The 24,494-nt window shown below is 43.2% G+C and overlaps 2 protein-coding genes across 3 annotated transcripts; one reads left to right on the top strand and one right to left on the bottom strand.

Moving 5' to 3' along the window:
• Positions 1–1,300: 1,300 nt before the first annotated feature.
• hlfb (HLF transcription factor, PAR bZIP family member b) lies at positions 1,301–14,947 on the top strand. 2 transcript variants are annotated; one of them, XM_074663419.1, is made up of 4 exons: positions 1,301–1,702; positions 4,416–4,775; positions 10,503–10,717; positions 10,832–14,947. In XM_074663419.1, the coding sequence occupies exons 1-4, from the start codon at positions 1,585–1,587 to the stop codon at positions 11,045–11,047; spliced, it is 909 nt and encodes a 302-aa protein (XP_074519520.1). In that variant the 5' UTR covers positions 1,301–1,584; the 3' UTR covers positions 11,048–14,947. The 2 variants fall into 2 exon arrangements, with proteins under 2 accessions (XP_074519520.1, XP_074519519.1); XM_074663418.1 differs by having other exon boundaries at positions 10,829–14,947.
• A 4,900-nt stretch (positions 14,948–19,847) lies between these two features.
• Positions 19,848–22,324, bottom strand: smim36 (small integral membrane protein 36). Its single transcript, XM_074664083.1, has 2 exons — positions 21,850–22,324; positions 19,848–20,248 (listed from the first exon to the last, which is right to left on the bottom strand). The coding sequence occupies exon 1, from the start codon at positions 22,253–22,255 to the stop codon at positions 21,917–21,919; it is 339 nt and encodes a 112-aa protein (XP_074520184.1). The 5' UTR covers positions 22,256–22,324; the 3' UTR covers positions 19,848–20,248; positions 21,850–21,916.
• Between the last annotated feature and the right edge of the window lie 2,170 nt (positions 22,325–24,494).

Raw genomic sequence — 24,494 nt, 5'->3', positions numbered from 1 at the left:
TTTAATCCCAATTAATTTATGTGTCTAATGTCAAGAAATTATACAAAGACTTTTTAGATTAACTAGTTTAATGCCAGATTTTTCCTGCATTTAGTAGATGGATTTCATTCCTTTTTTTCACATTTTTGTTATTTTATTATTATTTAATTTTATTATAATTGTATATTTAATAGAATAATAATAATTTCTATTATTATTATTATTATTATTATTATTATTATTATTTTCATTATTATTATTATTATTATTATTATTATTATTATTATTATTATTATTATTATTATTATTATCATTATTATTATTGTCATTATTATTATTATTATTATTATTATTATTATTGTCATTCTTATTATTATTATCATTATTATTATTATTATTATCATTATTATTATTATCATCATTATTATTCCTTTATCTTAATGATTATTTTCTTTTTTTTTTCAATATTCTCATATTTTAAAACTTAAAATTAGCTGCCCAAGCTCAAAACAGCACTTCCAGGGATTCCAGAAATTTAAAAATAGTGCAGCAACTACAGTTGCCAGTGGGGTTAAACTTTTTTTTTTTTTTTGCCCTCAAGATTGATTTTAACATGGGGCTCCATGAGGGGGACTCGTCTCCGTACAGAACACACTTTGTGACGTTTCCTTTGACTAAAATCGTGACAGGTCCCCAAATTACCGCCCCGTACCGTCCCACTTTTTGGTCCCTGTCTGTTGGGATGTCAGACAAACTTATCTGACCCCAGAAGGTGGAGCTAGAAACATCTCAGTCCATTGATTGTTGGAAAGAATCGTCACGTCCTGTGTGACAGCGGTAAAAAAGAACAAAACGGCGTCATGGACAGCATGAAACTGCTGTCAGCGTCTGGTTTACACACCACCTACCAACAAAGACATGGTTGGCTGTTGAAAAACACAAATCAAATCTGTACCAAACTGGGCACAGGGCTTAATTTGGTGACAGCCTCTAGTGGACACTGAAGGAACTGCAGATTCATTCTTTTCGCCATAGAAACACCCAGAGTAAAGTTTTATTTTAAAAAAAAAAAGGGGAAAAAAAATAAATATTTGGTGTGTGTGTGTGTGTGTGTATGTGTGTGTGTGTGTGTGTGTGTGTGTGTGTGTGTGTGTGTGTGTGTGTGTGTTTCTGGGTCACACTGAGAGCATCTCGCAGGTTTAATTCCTGTTTTATGTTTTCATTATAAGGAGGGGGGAGGGAGGGGGAGGAGGGGGCGTGGCTGTGAGGGAGGCGGGTGTTTGGCTCCATGTTTGACGTCAGCAGTCCTCAGTCCTCACACATGGGATCAGTGCTCGGTCTGAGTCCGCCTCGCGCAGCCCGGTCAGGCACCTCCGCACGCGCTGACGACGCGTCCCGCGCTCCGAGCTGCTTCTGACCCCAGTCCGGGTTTTTGGTCCAGGACTCTCCTCCTGCGGGTTTTCATGCAGGCTGCAGAGAGGAGCTGATCCACTTTTTATCCGTCTTTCTTTTTGCCTCCAGTGTGTGTGAGTGTGTGTGAAGAGTGTGTGTGAAGAGTGTGTGTTTCTCCCGGTGGAGCCGAAGCGACAGAAACCAGGAGGCGACATGGAGAAAATGTGCCGACACCCCGTCCCGCTGAACCCGGGTTTCCTCCCCCCGTCGACGCACGGAGTCCTGAAGTCTCTGCTGGAGAACCCGATGAAGCTGCCGCTGCAGCACGAAGGTGAAGTTAGTGCGGAGCTGTGGCGCAGTTCAGCGCGTGGCGTGGCGTGAGAAATGTGGATAGACGTGATTAATGAGGAATCTCAGCCACGCACGGAGCCTCACAGGCATGAAGTGTGTGTCAGAGTGTGTGTGTGTGTGAGTGTGTGTGTGTTTAAACCTGTTCAGGCTGAAGTGACAGCTCACCTGTTGACAGGTGACTCAGGCTCAAAGTTTTCAGAGGGAATGTTAAATTTAGCAGAGATGGGAGTGTGTCCATGAGCTCAGGGCGTCAGAGCAGGAAGAAAAAACAGTTTATTAACAGGAAGTCAGGTTTCAGCCTCCTCTACCTGAGCTGAGCTGTCGTTTCCTGTAGTTTCCTGTAGTTTGGTGATGTTTGGTGATGTTTGGTGATGTTGGGGGCGCAGAGCCAGCAGCTGCAGCTCTTTAAAACTCTGAGGTGAAAAGTGCAAACCCCTCCCTCCTCAGACTCTCTGAGAGTTAGAAAACAGTATTTAACCCTTTAATGACATGAAATCAGCTGAGAAATCTGTGTTTGTTACATAAGAGTGGGAAAGATGGAAATCTGTTCAACCAGTAGATTCATACTTCGATCATTGATGCTGTCTCACATCCTTCTCATGTGTCGTAAAAGGTGAAATAATTTGTCTTTAAATCAGAGTTTATTGGTTTAACCCTGCAGAAAATATCAATATTGATTATTTTATGTCAAATTTTAGGGTCTGAGATGTGTGTAAAAACCTGTTGGAGTCTTAAACACCTTCTGTGTGAGTGAGTTTCTTTTAGCCGTGAACATCTCGGTATAAGTGATGGAAAATCTTTCACCCCAGAAAAAAGTTGCAGTTTCGTTTGTATCTCAGATTAAAATCAGATTGAAGTTGTGATGTTAAGTTTGAGATGTGTTTTTTGTTTTTTAAATTAATCAGGCTGTAAACACATTTATTTCTGTTGTTAAGATCAATGTTTTAACATGGGGCTCCATTGGGGTTCATTGATGTTTGGTGACAGCCCCTAGTGGACGCTAAGAGAACTGCAGTTTCATTTTTAGCCCCATAAATCCACCTTAAGTAAAGTTTTGTTTGAAAAATCTGAGATATCTGGTGCTGCTGTTTCCTACATTTTAATTTTAGTGTAACTTTGGATTCAAACAGGCTCAATGGGATTATCGTCAGACTCTGTGTGTTTACAAAAAAATGAAAAACTAAAAAAACACCCAAAAGTAGTAGCAGTTTTATTTTTATCCCTTTTATTTGCCTTATGTTGGGATATTAATCTATTTTTTAGGAGCGATCCTCAGTTTAGAGTCTAAATCTTCACCTGCTGAAGAACTCGGCCTCCTTCAGGCTTTTTAATCCTTTATACTGAAACACTTTGTGACGTCAGCTCTTTAAAAGGAGACATAAAGATAAACTGAACAACTGAAATCTGTGAAACGGGAACATTCAAACACATGGAAAGATAAATTTAATCAAATAAAATCAGAATCATTAAACAGACTAAAGATGGGATTAAAAATGTGTAAACTGAAATATATTTTATTTGAATCTGTTTTTAAAATTTTAATGGTTTATTCTCTTGAAAATAAAAAAAAAACCTTGTTTGGTGTTCTTTAAATGCTAAATTAAAGCTGTGAGCAGCTAAAAATGTGTGATTGCTCAGCTGTCAGAAACGATGCTACACCATGCTACAGGTGTTTTGGAGCAAAGTGTGACCGTGCTAAGTGGAGACTCTCAGCTGAACGTGTCAGTGACTAACAGCTGAGAGTCTCCAGTTAACACAGTCACACTTTTCACCAAAACACCAGCGATGTTTGCGGCTGTTATTAAATGTGTTTCAGGCCAAGGTTATAGGAGTCAGTTAGCATCCGTCAAATTGTTGTTATTAAGTCAAAAAGTGAGTTTTTGGAAGTTAACATCCTCAAATAGCTCGACCAAAGATTAAAGCAATCCAGAAATTTCTCTACTTTTCAGATTCCTGTTTTTATGAGATGGTTTTGTTGTAAAAGCAGGAGGATTTGTTTTTCAAAGTGGATGCGAAATGTTTCTTTATAATAAATCTTCAGTTTTAAATCTTTAAATCTTTAAATTGAACTTTATTTATAAACTCAAGCTCAGAGCTCCTGAAACAAATCAGAGCAAAATCTTCACGATCACAGAAATCTTTCAGAAGTTAAACTTGATATTTTTTTAAAGTTAGATATAAAAAGTGAATATTCAAACAGAAATCAGATTTATGTTCTGTATCAAAGTGTTTTTGTAGCTCAGAGTTGTCGTGTTTTGTTGCTGATGTGTGGGAGCAGCGCCTCATGTCGGGGTCAGAGGTCAGAGGTCAGGCAGAAGCTGATAAAGCTGTTTATTTCAGGGCGAGGTAAATAAGGAGCCGTGTGCTTCCTGGTGTAAACTCTGTGGATGAATCACAGATCAGCTGAGCTCACGCCTTCGTTCAGCAGGTTTTTGGTCCCTAAACCGAAACGCTGTGAGTCAGCGCCGTGGTTACCGTCATCCAGCGTGGTTAACATATTTCCCTGACACGCCCTGATGACCTCAGATCCAGATCTGCGTCCTCTGTTTCCTGCTCAGGCTGGTGTTAACGTCAAAGACTGGGGTGTTGTTCTCATTCTGACCACCAGGGGGCTCTACTTAGGGTCTGATTTGACCCTCAGAGTTGTATCTGTGGGGTTAATCTGACCGATCTCTCCTCTGTTCCTCCTCCAGCCTTCAGCAAGGAGCAGGAGAAGGAGAAGAACCTGGATGAGGAGCGCAGCGCCCCCCAGTCGGCCTTCCTGGGCCCCACGCTCTGGGACAAAACCCTGCCCTACGACGGAGACACCTTCCAGCTGGAGTACATGGACCTGGAGGAGTTCCTGTCCGAGAACGGCATCCCCTCCAGCCCTGCAGACCACCACCACCACCACAGCCAGCACCAGCACCACAGCCAGCACCACCCGCCAATCATCCCCCAAGCCCCGCCCACACCGGCACCGTCAGTGATGGACCTCAGCAACCACGCCTCCACCTCCGTACGCACGGGCATCGTGTCCCCGAACTGTCTGCACAGCAGTCCGGCCAGAGCAGGTACACACACACACACACACACACACATGATCCACTTTCACAGCTAGTCATTACACCCTTTCACCACCAGGTGGAGATGTTTGAGAAATGACAACAAACACTTTTAGAAAACGATCTTTCTGCCCCTGCATGCATCGATCATGAATCAGAAAAGCTCAAAAGTTTTGGTTTGAAGCGTCTTTAAAATGAAAAACTGCCCAAAGCTGAAAACAAACACAGACTTCCTGTTTCTCTCACATCAACAAACAGCACAGGGACGGATTTATGGCTTGATACGGATCAACACACACACACACTCACACACACACACGCGGGAACAGAAAGTCTCACTCCAACGTTCTTTTTAAAGATCACGCTTTCTCTAAATGTTTCTGGCTGAGCCGTGAAAACAGCGCTCGCTCTTTCTGGAAACAAAGAGGAAGCTGTCCGTCTCCATCCCCGTCTCCTTCGTAGCTGCAGAAGGAGGACGTGTCTGTCAGCGTCTTTGTCCTGCGGCGTGATCAGCCGTGATGGACGAGCACAAAGCAGAGCGAGAGTGAGAGCGAGGCGTTCAGGGGCCGCTGGGGAAATGAGCTTTGTTTGGAAAAATCAATCAGCGGCGTTTTAAAAGTGTCGCTCCACGAAACGTTTCCATACGCTGAGCTTTGCTCCTGGAGAGTTTGGTTAGCTTCTCGTGGCTAATTGGGTTAGCGCTCCCTGGGTTTGGAGGAAGAAGCTGAAATCAGAGTTTTTACGACTCTTATGTAACTTTACGGTGTTGTCACGGTGACGTGGTTTAAAAGAGAAAATATAACAGGAAGTAAACAAAGAGCAGAGGTAGCAGAGGTCAAAGGTCAAAGGTCAAGTCCCTGACCTCATCACAGCCTGAGAGCTGCTGAGTCAGCACAGGAGCAAAGGTGGACTCAGGTGTCTCAGAGGAAAACACCTCAGACCACGAGAGCCTGAGAGACGCCTGACAGCGTGTGTGTGTGTGTGTGTGTGTGTGTGTGTGTGTGTGTGTGTGTGTGTGTGTGTGTGTGTGTGTGTGTGTGTGTGTGTGTGTGTGTGTGTTGAGATGAGAACTTCCTCTTCAGCTCGCTCCATGTTTACAGGGAACGAAATCCAGGCGTCCTCTCACAGCGTGCAGAAACATGTGACTGTGTGTGTGTGTGTGCGTGTGTGTGTGTGTGTGTGCGTGCGTGTGTGTGTGTGTGTGTGCATGTCCCTGCATGAGATCAGTCTTTTAAGAACACAGTGTTCCCTGCAGATGTAGGCCAGTGGGTGGAAACCGTGACTTCTACACACACAAGGTTGTTTACACTTGATGAAGTCCAGTGTACACACACACACACACACACACACACACACACACACACACACACACACACACACACACACACACACACACACACACACACACACTCTCAGTGAGCTGCAGAGTGTGCTGAGCAGGTTTCTGTTTCTGGTCTGATCGTTGGATGAAGTGACGATGAGGTCAAAGGTCAGAATAATCTGAGGTGTAATCTGGCATATTAGCATTCCTACATGGCCTGCGAGGGGCGCTGCAGATAAGAAGAGCCGGGGGTAGCTAGCGTTCAGCTCATAATGAAAAACAAACAGAGACGAGGAGGAGGAGGAGGAGGAGGAGGAGGAGGAGGAGGAAGCACAAACATCCTCATCCTGCTCCTGAGGAGGAGACTCTGAACGTTTCCTGTGTCTGAGCTTCAGAAACTCTCTGATCTAATCCCACAGCCCCGAGTTAAAGAGGGGGGACCTGAGAGGTGTGTGTGTGTCTGAGCTTCAGTTTGATCCAGAACGCTCCCTCAGCTCCTGACCCGCTGTTTGTCAGAATCTTATCGCAGTAAATCAGATAAACTCCGCCCCCAGAACAAAGTCCAGAAACTCTTCACTCCATCCTCTCCTCCTGTGTTTAACCTGGACTCAGTGGTGCCCCCAGTGGCAGCAGGTTGCTGTGGTGTAAACATGGAGCAGTAAACACCCTGACCTCCTCTCGGTGTTGGTAAAAATAGTGGAGGAGTAAATGTTTCTGAGGAGAGGAACCAGCTGAGCTCAGCGGGAAACTTCAGGAACTGTGAGTGAGCGGCTCATGTTACACACACACACACACACGCACATGCACACGTGTGTGTGGCTGTCTGTCAGCATCACGTTTTGGCAGCGAGGCACATCATGAGGTGCTGCTCTGCTCCCACCTGTTCCCACACACACACACACACACACACACACACACGCTGAAACCTTGGAGCTGTGAGGGACGACGATCCAAACTGAAGCTCTGATTCTTTCTGCGTCCTCAGATTATTTCCCAGCGTTAGTTCGTCCTTTTAGAGATAATCCAGGCTAACCTGCGTCTCCTCCTCGATCTCCATCCTAATCAGACTCCCTGACCTCCTCAGCTGACTCCTTTTGATGCTGAGGAGTCTCAGCTCCTCAGGAGGACTCAGTCTTTCAGTCACTGAGCTCAGGACGTCGGTGACGCAAACACCGCAAAAAACTACAACCTTATCAAGTGTTTTTCTCTGAATTTCAGAAGAAAATGTTTTTTTAGACTCAATCTGAGCCACATTCACCTGAGCAGTCCAGGAAAACGTCTTGTTTTAAGTTATTTAAAAACAAAATGAGCTCTGAATTGCTGTAACAAATACAAAAAATCTGCAGATGAAACAAAAGAAAAGTTTCTTGTATTAAGACATTGTTCTAGTGTCGAGCAATTCAGACCTCATTTTTTCTTTAAATAACTTTAAATCAGACATTTTTCTGGGCTGCTCAGGTGAATGTGGCTCGAATCAAGAATAACAAGACAATTTTTCTTAAAACAAGAGAAAAACACTTGATCAGATCTCAGTTTTTGGCAGTGTATCACTCCTAACAGGAAGTTTGTTGCTGCTGTCTGTCCGGAAGAAAAACGCACATACACAGCAAACAAGTTACCCCCACGTCTAAAGCTGGGACGATTCTCTATTCTCGCAATTCTATCATGATTTTCAGGGTGTCGATTCAATTAAAATTGAGATTTTGAGTTTGCTGTTTTACTTTTATCGGCACCAACCAAATTCTGTCAAAAGTACCAGGTACCGATTCACATAAAATCAAAGGTACCATGTTTAGGTACCTGAACACATCTTTGTGACTGTGAGGGAGAGGAGGAGTAGTCGATTTTCCACGCTGGACATGAACGCAGCATTATAAAGTTATATACTGAAGAATAAATATGTTAAATTTAATAAGATATATATATTTTTTCATTATTAAAGAAATTGATATTTTTTGCCACATAAACACAAAGAAGTGCAGAAAAGTGGTACCGTTCAGTACCGGTACCAATTTACCAGCTACCAGGCATCTGTACCGTATCGTTTTAAAAGTGAAAGGTACCCATCCCTACACCAGACCATTAGAGAAAGTTAAAATAATAATGATAATGTCTTCGGACTCCCCATAAAATCCACATCACGTGAGTCAGAGAAAACATTTCGCCCTCTGCTGGAGGAAAGTGGAACTTTTTTTTACAATCCAGTTTATAAACAAAAACAGAAATGAAGAATTTGAAAAAAAATAAAAAAAAACATTTTCACAAAGAATCCCTTATTTTGATATCGTCAAACAAAAAATCTGTTCTCCCACCCCTACTCATTTTCATACACCGACAAAATCACACAGTCACACACATCAACACAACACAGCAGATACTGGGAGGAGGAGTTCAGGAGAGGAACAGCAGAGACGAAGCTCCGAACTAACCCGTCCTTAACCGTTACTAATCTTTATAAAACTGATTTATTTAGTTTCTTAATTTTAAAAAACTTCATTTATTTCTGTTTTTGATCGTCTGTGAACTTCAGGATCAAACATCCACCCCCCATCACCAGGATCAGACCTGAAGAACAGGTCTGAGACGTGTTTTCAAGCTGCAGCTGAAAAACCTGGTGCTCATAGATACACACACAAACACTCACACACACACACACACACACACACACACACCTGCCTCTGACCTCTGCAGGAGCAGCTGGAGGGGAAAAACAAATATTCCTTTTCCAAGAATCGCTGCTGAGCTTCAGAGAGGAGGAGGAGGAGGAGGAGGAGGAGGAGGAGGAGGAGGAGGAGGAGGAAGAGGAAGGGAGGAGGAGGGGGGGGGGGGGGGGGGGGTCTCAGTTAGCCTTAGACCCCCATCATGAGGTGGGGGGCGTTTGATTTGTCCACCTGCTCTTCAGGTGAAGAATAAGGAGTTGGCATTCTGTCCTCGTTTCTGTGTTGACTGCAGTTCCACCTGATCACCACAGGGGGCCTTCACCATAAAAGATCATACCAGTTTGGGTCGTATCTTTAATTAGGTGACAAAACTGAATCTGAATATCTCTCAGAATCGTTGCATTTTGCTCTTTTTTTGTTTCTTTGTTTCTTTATTTTGGCACAAACAGGCTTCCTTACAAACCCAACACGCAAACGTCTTTACGAGGATCATTTCCTGAAGAACACTCAATAAAACAGCTCCTCAACACTCCATAAAACACAGACTTCCTCCTCTGGAGTGGAGCAGCTATTTATACTGATGGTGTTTCTGTGTGTGAGTAATTTTACTGCTTTGTGTCGCTGATGAAGACGCCCACAGATCTGTTACGTAACGCCTGACAGGCCTGAAAACCAGGAGGAGGACAGGAGTACAGGAAAGATCTGATCCAGACTGGTTTTATTTTCATAGACACAAAGAAATTAAATAAAACTGAGTCAGAAAAATCAGAGCATCTTCTAAAGCAGATCCAAACTCATCCTCTGCTGCTCCTCAAAGAGAAATCATCACGTTTTTATCCATGTTTATTCATATTTACATTTACTCCAACGCCTCGTGTTACCGTCTGGTTACAGCACGCGGCACGCAGCACGCAGCAGGTCACACCTGAGGCGGTTAAATCACAAACAGATTTTATTTATGGTTAAACACTTCCTGTTTGTCACCTGCCCACAGACCCCTCACTGTCACAGCCAGCGAGCTGTTAAACACATACACACACTCATTAAAGCACACACACTCTCTGCGGCAGGGTTAAAGTTCAGCTCTGTCGCCCTCTGCTGGCTGCAGCTGGTGTAAGAATGAGAGACGTGTCAGAAAAGCTTCATTTTTTTTTCTTTTCTCCTTTTTTTTAATTAAAAAAAATTATTATAAAATAATAATAATAATAAATAGATAAAAAATTAAAAAAATAAATAAATAATAGCTTCAGTTTCATTTTCTAAATTAAAAATAATAATAATAATGATAAAATATTTAAATTTGAAAAATAAATAAAAATAAAAAAGAAAAGCTTCAGTTTCTTTTTTTAATTAAAAAAGTAATAATAAAAAATCAAATAAAAAAAGAAAAAAGAAAAGCTTTAGTTTTTTTCAATTAAAAAAGTAATATTAATAAAAAATATTAAATAAAAAATGAAAAAATTAAAAATTAAAAAGAAAAAATTAAAAAGAAAAGCTTCAGTTTCTTTTTTAATTAAAAAAGTAATAATTATAACAAAATCAAAAATAAAAAAAAAATCTAAAATAAAAAAAATTAAAAGAAAAGCTCCTGTTTCTATTCTTTTTTTATTTAAAAAAAATAAAAATTTAAAATAAATAAATGAATAGATAAAAATTAAAAGAAATAAAAAAAGCAAAGCTTCACTTTCTTTAATCAAAGAAAATTATATTCACGTCCAGCCTCAGACAACATGTCCCTCCTTCCTCTTCCCTCAGGCCTCCCAAACTCCAGGAACACCCCCAGCCCCATCGACCCCGACTCCATCCACGTCCCGGTCGGATACGAGCCCGACCCGGCCGACCTGGCTCTGTCCAGCGTGCCGGGTCAGGAGATGTTTGATCCCCGCAAACGCAAATTCTCCGCCGAGGAACTGAAGCCACAGCCCATGATCAAGAAAGCTCGCAAAGTGTTCATCCCCGAAGACCTGAAGGTAAGTTGGAGCCGGTTCTGACCCAAAACCCTCCTCCAGACTCTGACCCGCCTCCTTCACAGGATTTCCTCCCTTTTCATGTCTCCTCTCTCCTTCCTTGTGTCCTTTGAGCAGGACGACAAATACTGGGCCCGGCGCAGGAAGAACAACATGGCAGCCAAGCGCTCCCGTGACGCGCGGCGGCTCAAGGAGAACCAGATCGCCATCCGAGCCGGGTTCCTGGAGAAGGAGAACTCTGCTCTGAGGCAGGAAGTGGCCGAGCTGAGGAAAGAGCTCGGACGCACCAAGAACGTCCTGGCCAAGTACGAGGCACAGCACGGGCCGCTGTGAGGACACACACACACACACTCACACAGATACATGTACACACACACACACGCACACACACGTCACCAGCTGTCCTGACGGCTCCTCTCACGGCGGGCGAAGAGTTAAAACACTGATTTAACACTAAATGATGAATCCAGCACCTGTCAGTCTGTCTGCAGGTGAAAATGAAAAACCAGGAGTTTGAAGTCGCACACACACACAAACACACACACACACACACACACACACACACACACAGAGCCGTAGGGACGTCTCTGGACCTGTAACCCTCCTTAAGGACCTCCTCTGACCTTTGACCTCTCAGTGTTCGTTAACGGCACTTTAGACGCCCTCACAGACTCCGCCCCCTCCCTGTACATACCTGCCTTCCTCCTGATGACTGTAAACGAATGTTCTCACCTGTCGGTCGCTCTCACAGCTTCTTTTCTATGTGTCCAGCCTCTTTCTGGCCTGATCAGTGTTTTTATGGAAACTGAAATAAAGCATCATCATCATCATCGTCACTTTGAGATTCAAGAAAAGATTTTGATACGGAGCCAAAAAAACGCCAAATTTTTATAGATGAGCCCAAAATTTGTTATTTTTATACTCCAGACGGCCCCTAACGAGCTGTTTATTGTTATTATATAATTAAGGTCATGGTTTAATTATGTAATAATGAATGTATTGATGATGAAGTGCTGACAGGGGGAGTTCTGACTGATGAACCAAAGAGAGTTTGTCTTTGGAGCCCCCTGGTGGCCGTGGGGGCTCACTGCAGCCCCTCAGTCTGCAGCCCCTCAGTCTGCTCCTGCCTCAGGCTCATGTACAGTTTTTAGCGCACAGACTCTCCAGGTGAGACGCTCACCTGTGAAACCAGCGACAGATTGTTCTCAGACTCTGCCCTGAGTCGTCTCTGCAGATCAAACCCTTTAGCTCTGAACTCTCAGTGTTTGTAGATTTACAGATCACTTCTTCTGTTTTTACCTGTGTGTGTGTTTGGATCTGTGTGTCAAAGACCAGCTGCTTCCTCACAAACCCTGCAGACGTGTTTTTAATCCAGAGTTTTAATCTGTGAAGAAATCAAAGACGATCGCTGCAGAAATCTCATCATCGATCATCGTCAGAGCTTGTTTGGAGCTAACCTGTTGTAAAGGTAAATCACAGCATCGTCCACAAAGAGCCTGAGCTGCTTTTAGTTTCCCTCTGGATCCTGAATCTTTAGCAGCGTGTGTGAATTTCTGCAGTGATCTGATCAGCTCATTGTGTTTTAAAGGAGTAGTGTGTAGAAATTAGCAATTAGTCCAGATTTCAGAATGAGCCCAGAAAGCTCCTCTTCTGTTGGACAGAGCTAACCTTCAACAATCGCTCCGTTTACATGAGTAGTTTTCCTCAATCTGATTGAAATCAATCAGATTAAGTGAATCTGATTTGATCTATGTAATTGAATTTTCAGTAAAGAGATCCACGTTCAATCCACGTGTCCATGACCCTAGCTAAAACCGATTGCATTGGTCACTCTGCCACTACCTGTGTAAGAGAAGAAGAGGTGCACTTCCTTACGGTGGCCCCTTAGTGCAAAACGCAATCGCAAAAACAAAATTCACACAAAAAAGAAAACTCACAAAAGAAGAAGAAGAAGAAGGAAGTGTTACCTTCGGCGGAGATCGCTGATTGGACGGCAGAACTCGTCCGTCTTTTGCAAACAAAAACAAAATCTGCGCGAGCCGTGCTTGTTAAACAATGTATTGTCTCTACTGTGGCAAAGAGCTCCCTGAAAACACTTCTTCTTCTTCTTCTTCTTCTTCTTCTTCTTTTGTGGGTTTTCCTGGCAGTTGGCGAGCAACGAATTGGTGCATTACCGCCACCATGTGGAGTGTGAGGTAACACTACCATTTTGGGATTTCTTTCTTGTTTTTTGTGTTTGGGTTTTGAACTCCAGGGCCACTTCCTGTTTACATCTGGAAAGATGGATCCACGACGTGTGACGCTTATTGTGTCCAGTTTTTCCGTTTGTTCGCCATGTTTGTTTTCGTTTGGCCGCGTGTTGCTCTGCGTACGTCACTTACGTGCCTCTTACGTACTAGAGAGAGCATTCGCAGACCGAACAATCCTCTATCAACCCAACCTGCTCCACTCAGCTGTTCACATGGAGCATGGGGCGGATTATCAATTGGCGTAGGCTGCGTTTACACAACGCCAAAAACGGTCAAATCCGATCACATTTTGTTGCGTTTTGTCCGAAAACAGAAACTTTTAAAAACGCTCTCCAGAGTGGAGAGTTTTCAAAACGCTCCACTCTCGTCCAGCCTCGTATAAACACAGAGCCGCATGCTCACTCGCAGTTTCAGGTGAAGGTTGCGCGCGCAGCCACAACTTCCTGTTAAGACATTCCGGTCCAGTTGGTGGCGGTAATGCGTCTCAAGGTTGGATTGCCAACCGTCTCACACAATAAAACGGCAGAAAAAATTGACTTTTCAATCAGTTTAGATCCATGTAAACGAGGCTAAAGAAACACAGACACACCTCTGACTGTCAGAGAGGAAAGAAAACTCTTAGGGAAACGCTGACGTTTGTTTGACTGTACCATAAACATTCAGCGTCGTCCTTCAGACCAAACTTTTTCTCTGACGACTCCCAGCTCTGAAACTTTCTATCTCTCTGACGCAACACCAACTGTTTCCCACAAAACAACAAAAATATACTTTTCTTCTTCTTCTTCTTCTTCTTCTGTTAAAACATCAACCATCCCCTGACTTTAAGGTTTCAGGATCGGCAGCCAAAAATCTGTCCCGCTCTTTCTGTCCCCCAAAATCTGCGGTAGACAAACGTGGCCGTTCGTTTTCTCTGCCTCCATGAACAGGACCCAGAGTAATGTAAATATAAAAAGTGTTTTTCTAACTTCATAAAACGAAAAAGGAAAGTTTTATGGAAATTATTGTTCACTCGTTTAAGATACTTCACAAACAAAAACAACATTTCTGTTCGGACAACGCTAACCACTTCTACACACTGCTCCTTTAAACAAAATATCAAAACTTTATTTTAAATTTCACCTCTTGAGCCACATTTTTCACAAACCTGTTTTCTGAAACAGAAATCAAGTTTGTAAAAAAGTGATTTTTCTGACACGGTCTCATCCTGTTATTAAAGTTGATTCATTTATCGTCTTTTAAAAAGTTAAAAAACTCTTTAGAAAAGAGTTGTTTTCTTTCTCACCTTCAGACTCGATCCTTTCGGTGCAATAGAAGCTCCTTTCTTCATCGCTGACGTTGTTTTCCTCTTTGTCGTGTTTTTCCTAAGTGTAGCTCAGCGACACATGCGCCCCCTTGTGGCCGCGTGAGACATGAATGTATATTTGAAGCGAGCGTTGGGTGAGTGTTCGTATCTTTACTGCAGACCAAAACAAAGTGTATATAAAGGATATATTGATATATAAATATATATATTAAAGGTTTTAATGTTTATACAGAGATCTTGTTTTTGTACAGTCTGTTTTCCTACGTTTAGATATTTCCTGTGTGTTTTGGGACGGGTCACTTTAAGATGAGCAGTCTGTTAAATATATATATTCAGAAATATTTCCAAACGGCGTGCCCGACCTTTGTGGGCCGTGCATGGGCATTAAAGTCTGTCCTGTTCCTCCCTGCGTAGTTGAAATACCTCACAGCCCTCCTGACTTTTCTACCCTCCTCCTCCTCCTCCTCCTCCTCCTCCTCCTCCTCCTCCTCTGTGTCGATGCTTTGTGAACTTTCTCGGCTCCTCGGCCCAGATGAATGTATCCACCCGACCCGAAGCACTTACTTTGATTTGTTTTATTTCTCTGCTCCTCACAGCTGTTTGATTCTGTGTTTGAAGAGATTTTCCATGTTTGTCCCTGATTATGTTCCACATGATCAAAACGAGAGTATAAATAAAAGTTTAAATCCTGCCTGTCTCTGACTCTTTCTCCTCTGAAGTGACGTTAGCTCAGATTATAACCCTGGTTTTTTGACATTAGCTCCGTGAGGAAAGTTTAAAACCATCTGAAGCTGTTTTTTTAGAGGTGTTGACGTTTATCTGGATCAGGACAAAAAAAAAGTCTTTACGCTGAACTTTTCATGAACTCATTTCAAACACCTCACTGTCCAAAGGGGAAAACACACACATTGATAAGAAATAATGTGAAATATGGAGTCATTTCCACCATGTTTCAGTGAAACTCCTGACCACCAGGGGGCAGCACCTTCATACAGGTGAGCGCCTTGCTTTCAAAGAGAACATGTTTAATTAACATCTGGTTTCAGAAAGTAGCAATGAAAACCTCATGGGCTGTATCTCAATTCAGGGACTGCAGCCTACGTAGGCTGTAGCCTTCGGAGGATCCGGTCTTCGTAGCCTGTGTAGACCGCAAAGGCCGAACTGAATTGAGACAGTCTGGTCTACGAAGCATTTCCTGTTTGTCACCCTTGATGTCACACCGCGCTGCCCTCATCTGTCAGGCTTACATTACTTTTCAAACACACGTAAACCAAAACCTCACATTTAAAACAGGATTATTTTTACTTTTTTTTTTTTTTTAGTTTGCTTCATGATTATTATTATTTTTATTATTATTATTTTTATTATTAATATTATTAATAATATTATTAATATTATTATGAATTTCTTTATTATTCTTATTCTTATTATTGTTATTATTAACATTATTGTTATTGATTTATTATTATTTTTATTATTATTATTATTAGTAGTATTATTTTTAATATTATTATTATTAATTTTATTATTATTATTGTAATTTTATTATTATTATTATTATTGTTTTTGTTATTGTTATTATTATTATTAATTTCTTTATTGATAGAGTATAGAACCACCATCTACACGAGAGTTAGGCAACAACATACATTTTCAACATCTGAACAACTTCTGGGGGATGATAAAAAAAAGTATAAAATAAAAGCTGCTAAAATGATTTAATGTGTTTTTTTGAATTCCCTGTAAAAATAAAAAAAAAAAAAAGTAAGTTTTTTATCCCCAGAGAATTTACAGTTATAAACATATTTTTATATAATAATGAGAAGATTTATAAAGAACTGTTTTTATATTTAGTATATTACTTGAAGAGCCCCAACACAGTTTTACACAGTAAAACAAAATATAAAGGTTTATAAAGGTTAAGTGTAAAAGCACGCACTGCACCTTTAAATCTTCGAACTCAATAACTTCAGGTTGTCAGAAACTTCTTCCTCAGGTGTCAGCTTTAAGCTCCAGAACAAAAACTCATCGTCAGAGAGTGAGAATTCATCAAGGATCAGGAGAAGTCTGGACCCATTCAAAGTGTCATGCACTGTAATTCCTTATTTCTCCACCAGATGTCCTCGCAGTAATTATAATTCATCCCTCACTGAGATTCCTGTTCCTTTTTCTAAACTTAGCTGTTTGTTAGAAACTGTCAGCTCTAAGTTTGACATGCTGAGAGTCACTTTGTGCAAAGTTTTCGTTTGTGTCTGTGCAGCAAAACTGTTTTTTCAGTCTTTACTCGACAACACAACGACAGGTGAGGAGGTTAAACCTGACTCATTCTGACAAGAAAATCCAAAATCATCCACCTCATTTTCAGAGTGAGTCCTGTTTTGTTGCAGCAGAATGGGACGCAGACCTCTTCAGGAAAGGTTTGTCAGAAAATTTTGTGTTTTTCAGATTTATCTTTTCCAACTTTTAACAATATCTGCAGAGGGCCCTGAATGTAAGTCCTGACTCTCCTGAAGATCAGTCTGCACAGTTCTTCTCTGTTCACAAACAAAGCTTCGATTTAATAATTCTGGATCATTTCAACTTGCTTTGCTCTGGCTCTTGTTTACAGTCTGAACATGTGAGAGGAAAAGCACATGTAGAGAAACAAACGTGTTTGGATCTCAGACCGTCCCACCATCACTCAGTCCGTTTCCCTTTTTAGCGCCGCGCTAAGTTGAATTATGTAATTCCATTTTCTCAAAGTGAAAGAGAGCAGATTAGGATGCTCCTCTAATCCCCGCAGAGCGACACACGATGACGACAGAGAGGTTTTTAGAGCTGGGCTAAACTCTGCATGGGGGGGCAGGTGGACTGACCCTGAAACGGGTGATGGAGGAATCAAAGCCTGACCTTCTTTTTGGAAACCATGGACGCTCCTAAAACAAACTCATCCAAGAAACTTCAACACAGGTTTTTATTTTTTATTAGAAATGTTTTGTTTTGTTACAGGGTGAAACCTCAAGCTGAGCACAGCGAGACAGACGATGAACAGAATCAGAAATTATCTCATCACAATCACCTGAATAATTCATGTTAAAGGTGTTTTTAAAGTGAAAGGTTGAAAATGAACCAGTCTGTGTTTGACTCTGGGTTAAGATGGATTAAACAAAAACATATCTCAGGTCACAGTCCACAGCAAATGGAGATCAGATCTTCTTTTAACTCGACTTTTCTTTGTTCAAGTTATTCCCAGATCCAGCTCCTCGAGGTGAAGTATTCATCAACAGTTAGGTAGAGCTACACTTTGAAACCTGACAACAAGCTAACTTTGTCAGTTTGTAGCGTAGCTTAGCAGCTGCTATATTTCTCTCTCCTCACAGCCCGGTGCTCTGAGACGTGTCTGTAACGTGTAACGTTAGTGAATCCTGGTTCTGTCCTACCAGAGCTCATCTACCAACTCCAACCTCACCAAGCAGAGCTAACGTAACCTGGCTCTTCATTTTATTGATAGACTCTCAAGTTTGAACAGACCACTGCAGAATACCTGCTGACTGTGGGTTGGAGACAACATTAGCACAAACACAATAACCTGGGGTTAGCCTTTAGCTGGTGTGTAAGCCTTTAGCATGTGTTTAAGCTTTTAGCTCATGTTTTCGCATTTAGCTACTGTTTAAGTCTCTTACTCATGTTTTTAACCTTTGGCCTGTGTTTAAGCCTGTAGCTTGTGTTTTAGCATTTATGTCTTTAGCCTTGAGCTTGTGTTTTAGCCTTTAGCTCATGTTTTAGCCTTTAACACCTGTTTACTCTTTTAGCTCATGTTTTTAGCATTTAGCTCCTGTTTTAGCCGTGAGCTCATGTTGTTAGCCTTTAGCTCCTGTTTTAGCCTTAAGGTCATGTTTTTAACCTTCAGCTTGTGTTTAAGCCTTTAACTCCTGTTTTAGCCTCTAGGTCATGTTTTAAGCATTTAGCTCCTGTTTTGGGGGTTAGCTCATTATTTTTAGCCTTTAGGTCATGTTTTTAACCTTCAGCTTGTGTTTTAGCCTTTAGCTCATGTTTTATAGTCTTTGGCTTGTGTTTTAGCCTTAAGATTGAGTTTAAGCCTTTAGCTTATGTTTTATTCTTTAGCTTGTGTTTTAGCCTTTAGCTTATGCTTTTTTGCTTCTAAGCCATGTTTTAGCGGTTAGCTCATGTGTTAGCCTTTAGCTTGTGCTCGATCTCTCTCCTGTTTATCTTTCTTCTGCTCTTCTGTCCTTTCTCTGTCTGACAGTTAGGCTCCAAAATTAATCGCAGAAATCTCAAAGAAATCGAAACTTCATCACCCTGCGTTGTGTTGTCATGGAGACTTAGCAGTGCTGTAAATCAACCCAATAAGGAAACTAAGAAGTAGCATTTAGGAATAACCTGTATTGATGATAATAATCTTTATTTAAAGTGTGGAGTAGGATCAGGCAGATATCCAGAAGAGAAACTTTTTCTAGATCAGCTTTAAACTCAACAGCTCTGACCCTCTATGGTGGTGAACAGCAATCAGCAGGAACAGACTCTAAGACCATGAATGACAAACAGAAACCCCACACAGTTTCCCACAGGATGCTAAAATAAAGATAAACTTTGTACACCCTGAAAACCAGAACCAGGTCTGAGCTGAGTCCAGATCAAACTGTCATTTCTCTTAATGAGTCAAACAGGACGACGTGTTTTTAGTCTGAACGTTTCACAAACATCAGTTTATGTTCTGTTTATGTGAAGATGAAGAAACCGTCTTTCTGAAACTGTCTGAAGGAACCTGAATAAAGACGTTTCTCTGACGTTAATGGTCATGACGACCTGATCGTAGAGTCACATTTCCTGTCGATGGTCTGAGGACTGACGGTCGTACAGGTCGGCTCTGCAGCTGTTTTCATCATGGCGTCACACACCGGGACGTGGAGTCCCTGGGGTTTGAGCTTCATGTCTTTAGCGTTGCATGCGAGCAGCGGCGGCAGAGAGCTCGGCCTTTCAGCCACACGTTGGCATGAGATGAGCCGTCAGGTCGGGACCGAAAAGGACGGATCTCAGCCTGCGGACAACCTGACGCTTACGTAACGTCCCAGCGGACAAAAAAACAGCACAGGGCAAAAACAAATACATAACACAGCTCCTAAAGCCGCCCGCTGTCAGCGTTTAATCCACCACATGAAATATGAAGGGGGGGGGGGGGGGGTAATTGTGCAATTCATATTATGGACGAGCCGCGGCCATTGGTGGCTGCTCAGCTGGCTCCTTTATGTAAGAGGATTTGTCCCGGTCCAGGCCCCGGTGGTGGAGTCCGCTAAAGACTCGGGTTGGATCATCTGGCGGGCGCTGCCAGAGCCAATGAGCGGCAGCGAAGACCTGATGTGGGGGGCCAGGAGGATTTTGTCGTTTTTAGGAAGGAAGTGAGATTAAGCCGGACTGACAAATGTGCAGAGTAACCACTGCTCATAGCTCTGACGCTCCGAGGACGCTTAATCTGCCGCCACGACCCACAGGAAGACATGTGACAGCGGGATCTCATCCCAACGCGGGCGCCAGTTCACCTCCAGAGTCATAAACACACGGCCTACACCGTCACAGGTGGGGGAACTGGACCTTCACGGGCCTCCAACAGAAACCCTGAGGTCTCAGAGTCTGGTTTGTCCTTTGCCCAGCAGGGGGCAGCAGAGAGGTGAATCTGACCAAACAATGACTCAGTCTTTGTTTCACTGTTAAAACTGTTAACGCTGGTTTGGTTCAGACTTTGGAGCAGAACCAGAGGTTTGGGTCTCAGTCCATGGGGGAACAGCAGGTCCCGGTGCAGTGGGGTCAACATCCCAGTGTTTTTGAGATTCTGGGCGTCTCAGAGTCCTCAGTGGACTCTTCCAGGCTGTATCTCAGTCCCTCAGGGGGTCCAGTCTGAGTCCGGGATGCTTTGTTGTGTGTTACAGGTTTGTGAGGGGTTCTGGCGGACCTCTTGGACCCGTAGCAGGTTGACCCGCAGAGATCCTGAGAAAAAACAGAATAAAGTTAGTCCATGATCTGAAGTCTGAGTCCACCTCCTGCTGACTGAGTCTTTGTTCAAACTGGTCTTAGAGGAAGTGGATTGTTTGGGGTCAGAGCTGTGTGAGCTGTGGGACTCGGACCAGGTTTTGGCCCCGGGGAGGTTGAAGTGAGTCGCTGTCACTGAATCGAGCTGAACTCCAGAAAAAAAACATTTTCTCTGAAACAAACCGAGAAATTTCACAATCTGAAAAACTTCCTGTAGTTTTTGACCCTTTTGACCTTTTTGACCTTTTTGACCTTTGACTCTTTCCGTCCATCCTCCAGCTTTGGTCCATGGAGTGGTTTACTCTCAAACTTTAAGATTTAATGTGAATAATCCCGTCAGTTAAAGCTGTTTAACGTAAACACGGCGTTCAAACGCCACGTGTGACCTCACAGATGGTTAACGAAGACTTGGGTCAAAGAGCGTCTGATGGATAAACATCATTTCTGAGATAAACAGATGATTTTCATGCGACGGAGGATTTTCACTCCCAGTTTCTCAATCAGCTTCTTTCAACGCCAACATCTGCTGCTCGCCACGCGCGGACTTTGACCCCCTCTCAGCCGAGCATACGTCAAAGGGATGAGCACGCGGCGTTCGTTCATTCATTCACCCGTCACTCCTCTGTCCTTGGGGGTTTATGTCGTCAGCTGGATTCATCCCAGTGATGCGGGGAGGGGGGGTCTGACGGGGGATTTGCGGATGCTGCAGAGAGGGGCTTACAGTCTGGGACCTGTGGGTCTGAGGGGGAGGGGAGTCAGAGTCAGACCACTAAGGGGGGAGTCTGAAGTGGACTCTGCTCTGTTTTCCTCAGGAGAGAGTTAGTCCCTTAGTTAGCATTAGCTAACGGAGATTAGATAACAGGAAACAAACACGACAAGTTTAGTTTACAGACCTCTTCCAGGTGTTTTTAGCCCCGCCCCCTTCCCTGGGCCCTTGGTCGGGGACTGAGTCTGATATCTCTGAAGTCACGTCACGAATTAGCGTGATGAGAAGGAGCTAGAGATCTGTAGGTAGCGTCTGACTCTGATCTCTCTCCTGAAGGAGTCCGTTAAAGGCGGTCTGACCCCTCTGGGAGTTTTGGGGGTCGTGTTTCAGTCCTGTTAAAGTTTTCACCCTCTGTTAAAGGTGTTGGGAGCAGCTGAAGCAAGAACTCATGAGGGAAACTCAACATTTGGAGAAAGCATCAGGACTTCCTGTCTCTCAGGTTTGACCAACGCCGCTAACGTGTGCGAACGTCACGAAAACAAAACCGTAGTCTTCGTCTGACGCTGACGGATCAACAGCTGCAGAAACTAATTAATTAGTCGCTTTAATCTGATTATAACTCCTCCTCCATCCAATCAGCTGTGGGCGCTGTTGGACCGGTCTGGATCCAGACCCAGATGCCGTGATTCATCTCCATAGATTCGTTAATGAACGGTGGATTAAAGCTGCTGCATGGCGGCGTTTACACACAGAGCGCGCTCAGACAGAGTGATGAAGGTTTGAGGAGCTGCTCAGGTTTTCATGGTTCAAGGATCTGGACTTTGAGGGTTTTGGGGGGGAGGGGTCTGCTTACCTCCTGCTGAGCTCCTCGATGATGTTTACAGTCAAAAATGAGGTCCAAAGAGTCCTCCTCCTCCTCCTCACACCAGGGTGCTCCTCTTCTCCCGCTCCCTCTCCCGCTCCCTGTCCCCCCGGTCCCGGCTCAGGTCCGGCGTCTGCAGCTCGTGGCCCGCCGTGTTGTTGGGCTCGTATCGGGAGGAAGCCGGCGAGTTCTGCATGACCACGAGGCGTATGGGCGACTGGCTGGGCGGCGCCGGCGTGTTGTCCGGAGCGTACTCCTTGGTGGGGTCTTTGCCCCGGCAGTCGTACAGGATGCAGGAGATGAGGAAGACCAGGAGCAGGATGACATAGCTCGCCACCAGGATGATGAGGTTCAAGGTGACGGGGTCAATCTCCAGGTAGAATTCCATAAAACCCATGATGCCGCTTCATATCTCGCCAAGATCCAGAGAAGAAGAAAGACGAAGGAGGAGGCGGCGGCGGGAAAATCAAAAGCAGAGAGCGAAGAAGCAGAGAAAAGGCAGCGAGGAGCGGCGAGGGACGGACAGCTGGCGGGGACGAGAGAAAGAGCAAAAGACGGAAACATCAGAGAGATGAACTGAGAGGATCAGCTGAGAGGAGGGGGGGCAGGGGGGGCGGTGACAGCAGGGCGGCGTGGACGTGGAGCTCTGAGCTTTAACCGCCGTTAATCCTCGCTGCTCCTCCAACATCAGCAGCCAATGATTAAAGCTGCTCAGTTTTAATAACTTAAGCCTCCATTTTGATTTCACCAACTACAGGAAGAGAGCAGGGGCAAAATGACACTCAGCAAGATGGAGGATGGGGCCCACGGCGTGCACCTGAGAGCTCGCCATGAGCATCACCTCATGGATCCTGTGACGTGGGCTCCAGCAGGTGGCGCCATGTTGTTAGCCCCCACTCCAGAATTACTCCCAGACTCCTCAGTTACTTCCTGTTGGTTGAAGCATCTCTGACTCTGAGGAGACGTCCTGAGGAGACGTCCTGAGGAGACGTCCTGAGGAGACGTCCTGAGGAGACGTCCTGAGGAGACGTCCTGAGGAGACGTCCTGAGGAGACGCTAAACGCTCATGTAAAGAAAATGTAAAAGTGAAATGTGTCGCCGTCTCAGACACTGACGTCTGGATCCATCTGTTACACATCACACACACTCTGAGCCCCTCACACACTCCTCTGATGGATTAGCGCCAGGCGTGGAGGGAGGATGTTGGGTCCCTGAGAGGAGCGTGGAACAACAGCGTCAGGAAATACCTCAGAGAGCAGAGACACCTCAGCGCGTCCTCTCACAGCGAGGAAGGAGGGATAGAAAAACAGATCTGGAGGAAGACGGCAGAGCGGATATTAGACCGCAGAGAGACGACACCCAAACAAGCTGAAATGACCCGGTAATGGTCCACCAGGGGCCGGACCCTCAGGAGTCAGACCAGATCACTACAGGTGGTCCTGACCCTCTTTTCCTGGTGCTGGATTAGCCTGTCTTCACAAAGCTTTTTTTAAAACAGATAAAAAAGTGAAGAAATAAAAAATATCTGGTTGAGTGGATTTGTGTAGTGGTGTGAATCAGAGCTGGTGTTGACGCGATGACGTCAAGCGCCTAGCAACAAGTCACTGTGGGCAACGGTTGCCAACATCAAGAACGATGGGTGACATTTACGGCGCTATCTCTGTGTTCTTTGCACTTTTTGTCCTCGTTACAGCTCTACAGATGGATGTGATGTTGATGATCATGAAGTAATAAATCCACCTCATCGTCTGTCCACACAAACCACTCAATTTTACTTGTTTTTTACCATTTCCTTTCTCCGTTGACTGCTTCTTCTTCCTGTTTTTGACTGCACATGCTCATAACGTTCTTCTTCTATGGTTTTTCACACTTTGCTAACCTGCCACTTATTGGCCAGGCATGCTGGCCTCCTTATGAAGTGGAGGAGAATCAGAGAGTGTTACAGTGCTGAAGGCTACCATTCAGGTTATGGCTGCTGACATCAGTGTCTTTGATATTAATACCTGTAGCTTCATTTGCTCATTAACTGGACTGTTTAGGGCAGGGGTCTGCAACCTTTACTTCCATAGGAGCCATTTTTCCTCAGCTCACCTGGATTAAAGTCATTCAGGAGACACAAAATCTACTGTATCATCACAATAAAGACAAAAAACATGTATAAATTGATACATTAAAAGAACTGAATTGCAAGATTTATGAGCTTTCAATAAGTTGCATTTTTTTTCAAAAATGTTCCAAAATAAAAAAAATAGATAAATTGGAAGAAACTGCAAAAACTCCCAAAAAGTCTATAGATTTTTGAAAAATCTTTAAAAAAAAAATAAAAAAATAAAAAATGACTAAAATAAAATAATTCAATAATTTTCTAATTTGTCAAAAAAAATAAACTGTGTAAATAAAAAAAAAAAAAAAATGTCATTTAAATAATGTGCAGAAATTTAAAAAATGACATTTGCAAAAATTTGAAAATTTTGTATTTTTTTATTGAACATGTTTTTCTTAATTACAAAAAATGATAAACTTGAAAAAAATTCGAAAATTTTGAAAAATGTCCTAAAATTTTTTGGAAAAAAAAGTGCATTTTTTTTTAAATTGGAGCTTTAATTAATGCATGATTTTTTAACGTCAACATCTTC

This window comes from Halichoeres trimaculatus, unplaced genomic scaffold (assembly GCF_033239565.1).
Source record: "Halichoeres trimaculatus isolate MK-OKI-2021-1 unplaced genomic scaffold, fHalTri1.1 fHalTri1_scaffold_23, whole genome shotgun sequence".
Taxonomy (NCBI): domain Eukaryota; kingdom Metazoa; phylum Chordata; class Actinopteri; order Labriformes; family Labridae; genus Halichoeres; species Halichoeres trimaculatus.
This window is presented reverse-complemented; position numbering and strand designations above follow the sequence as displayed.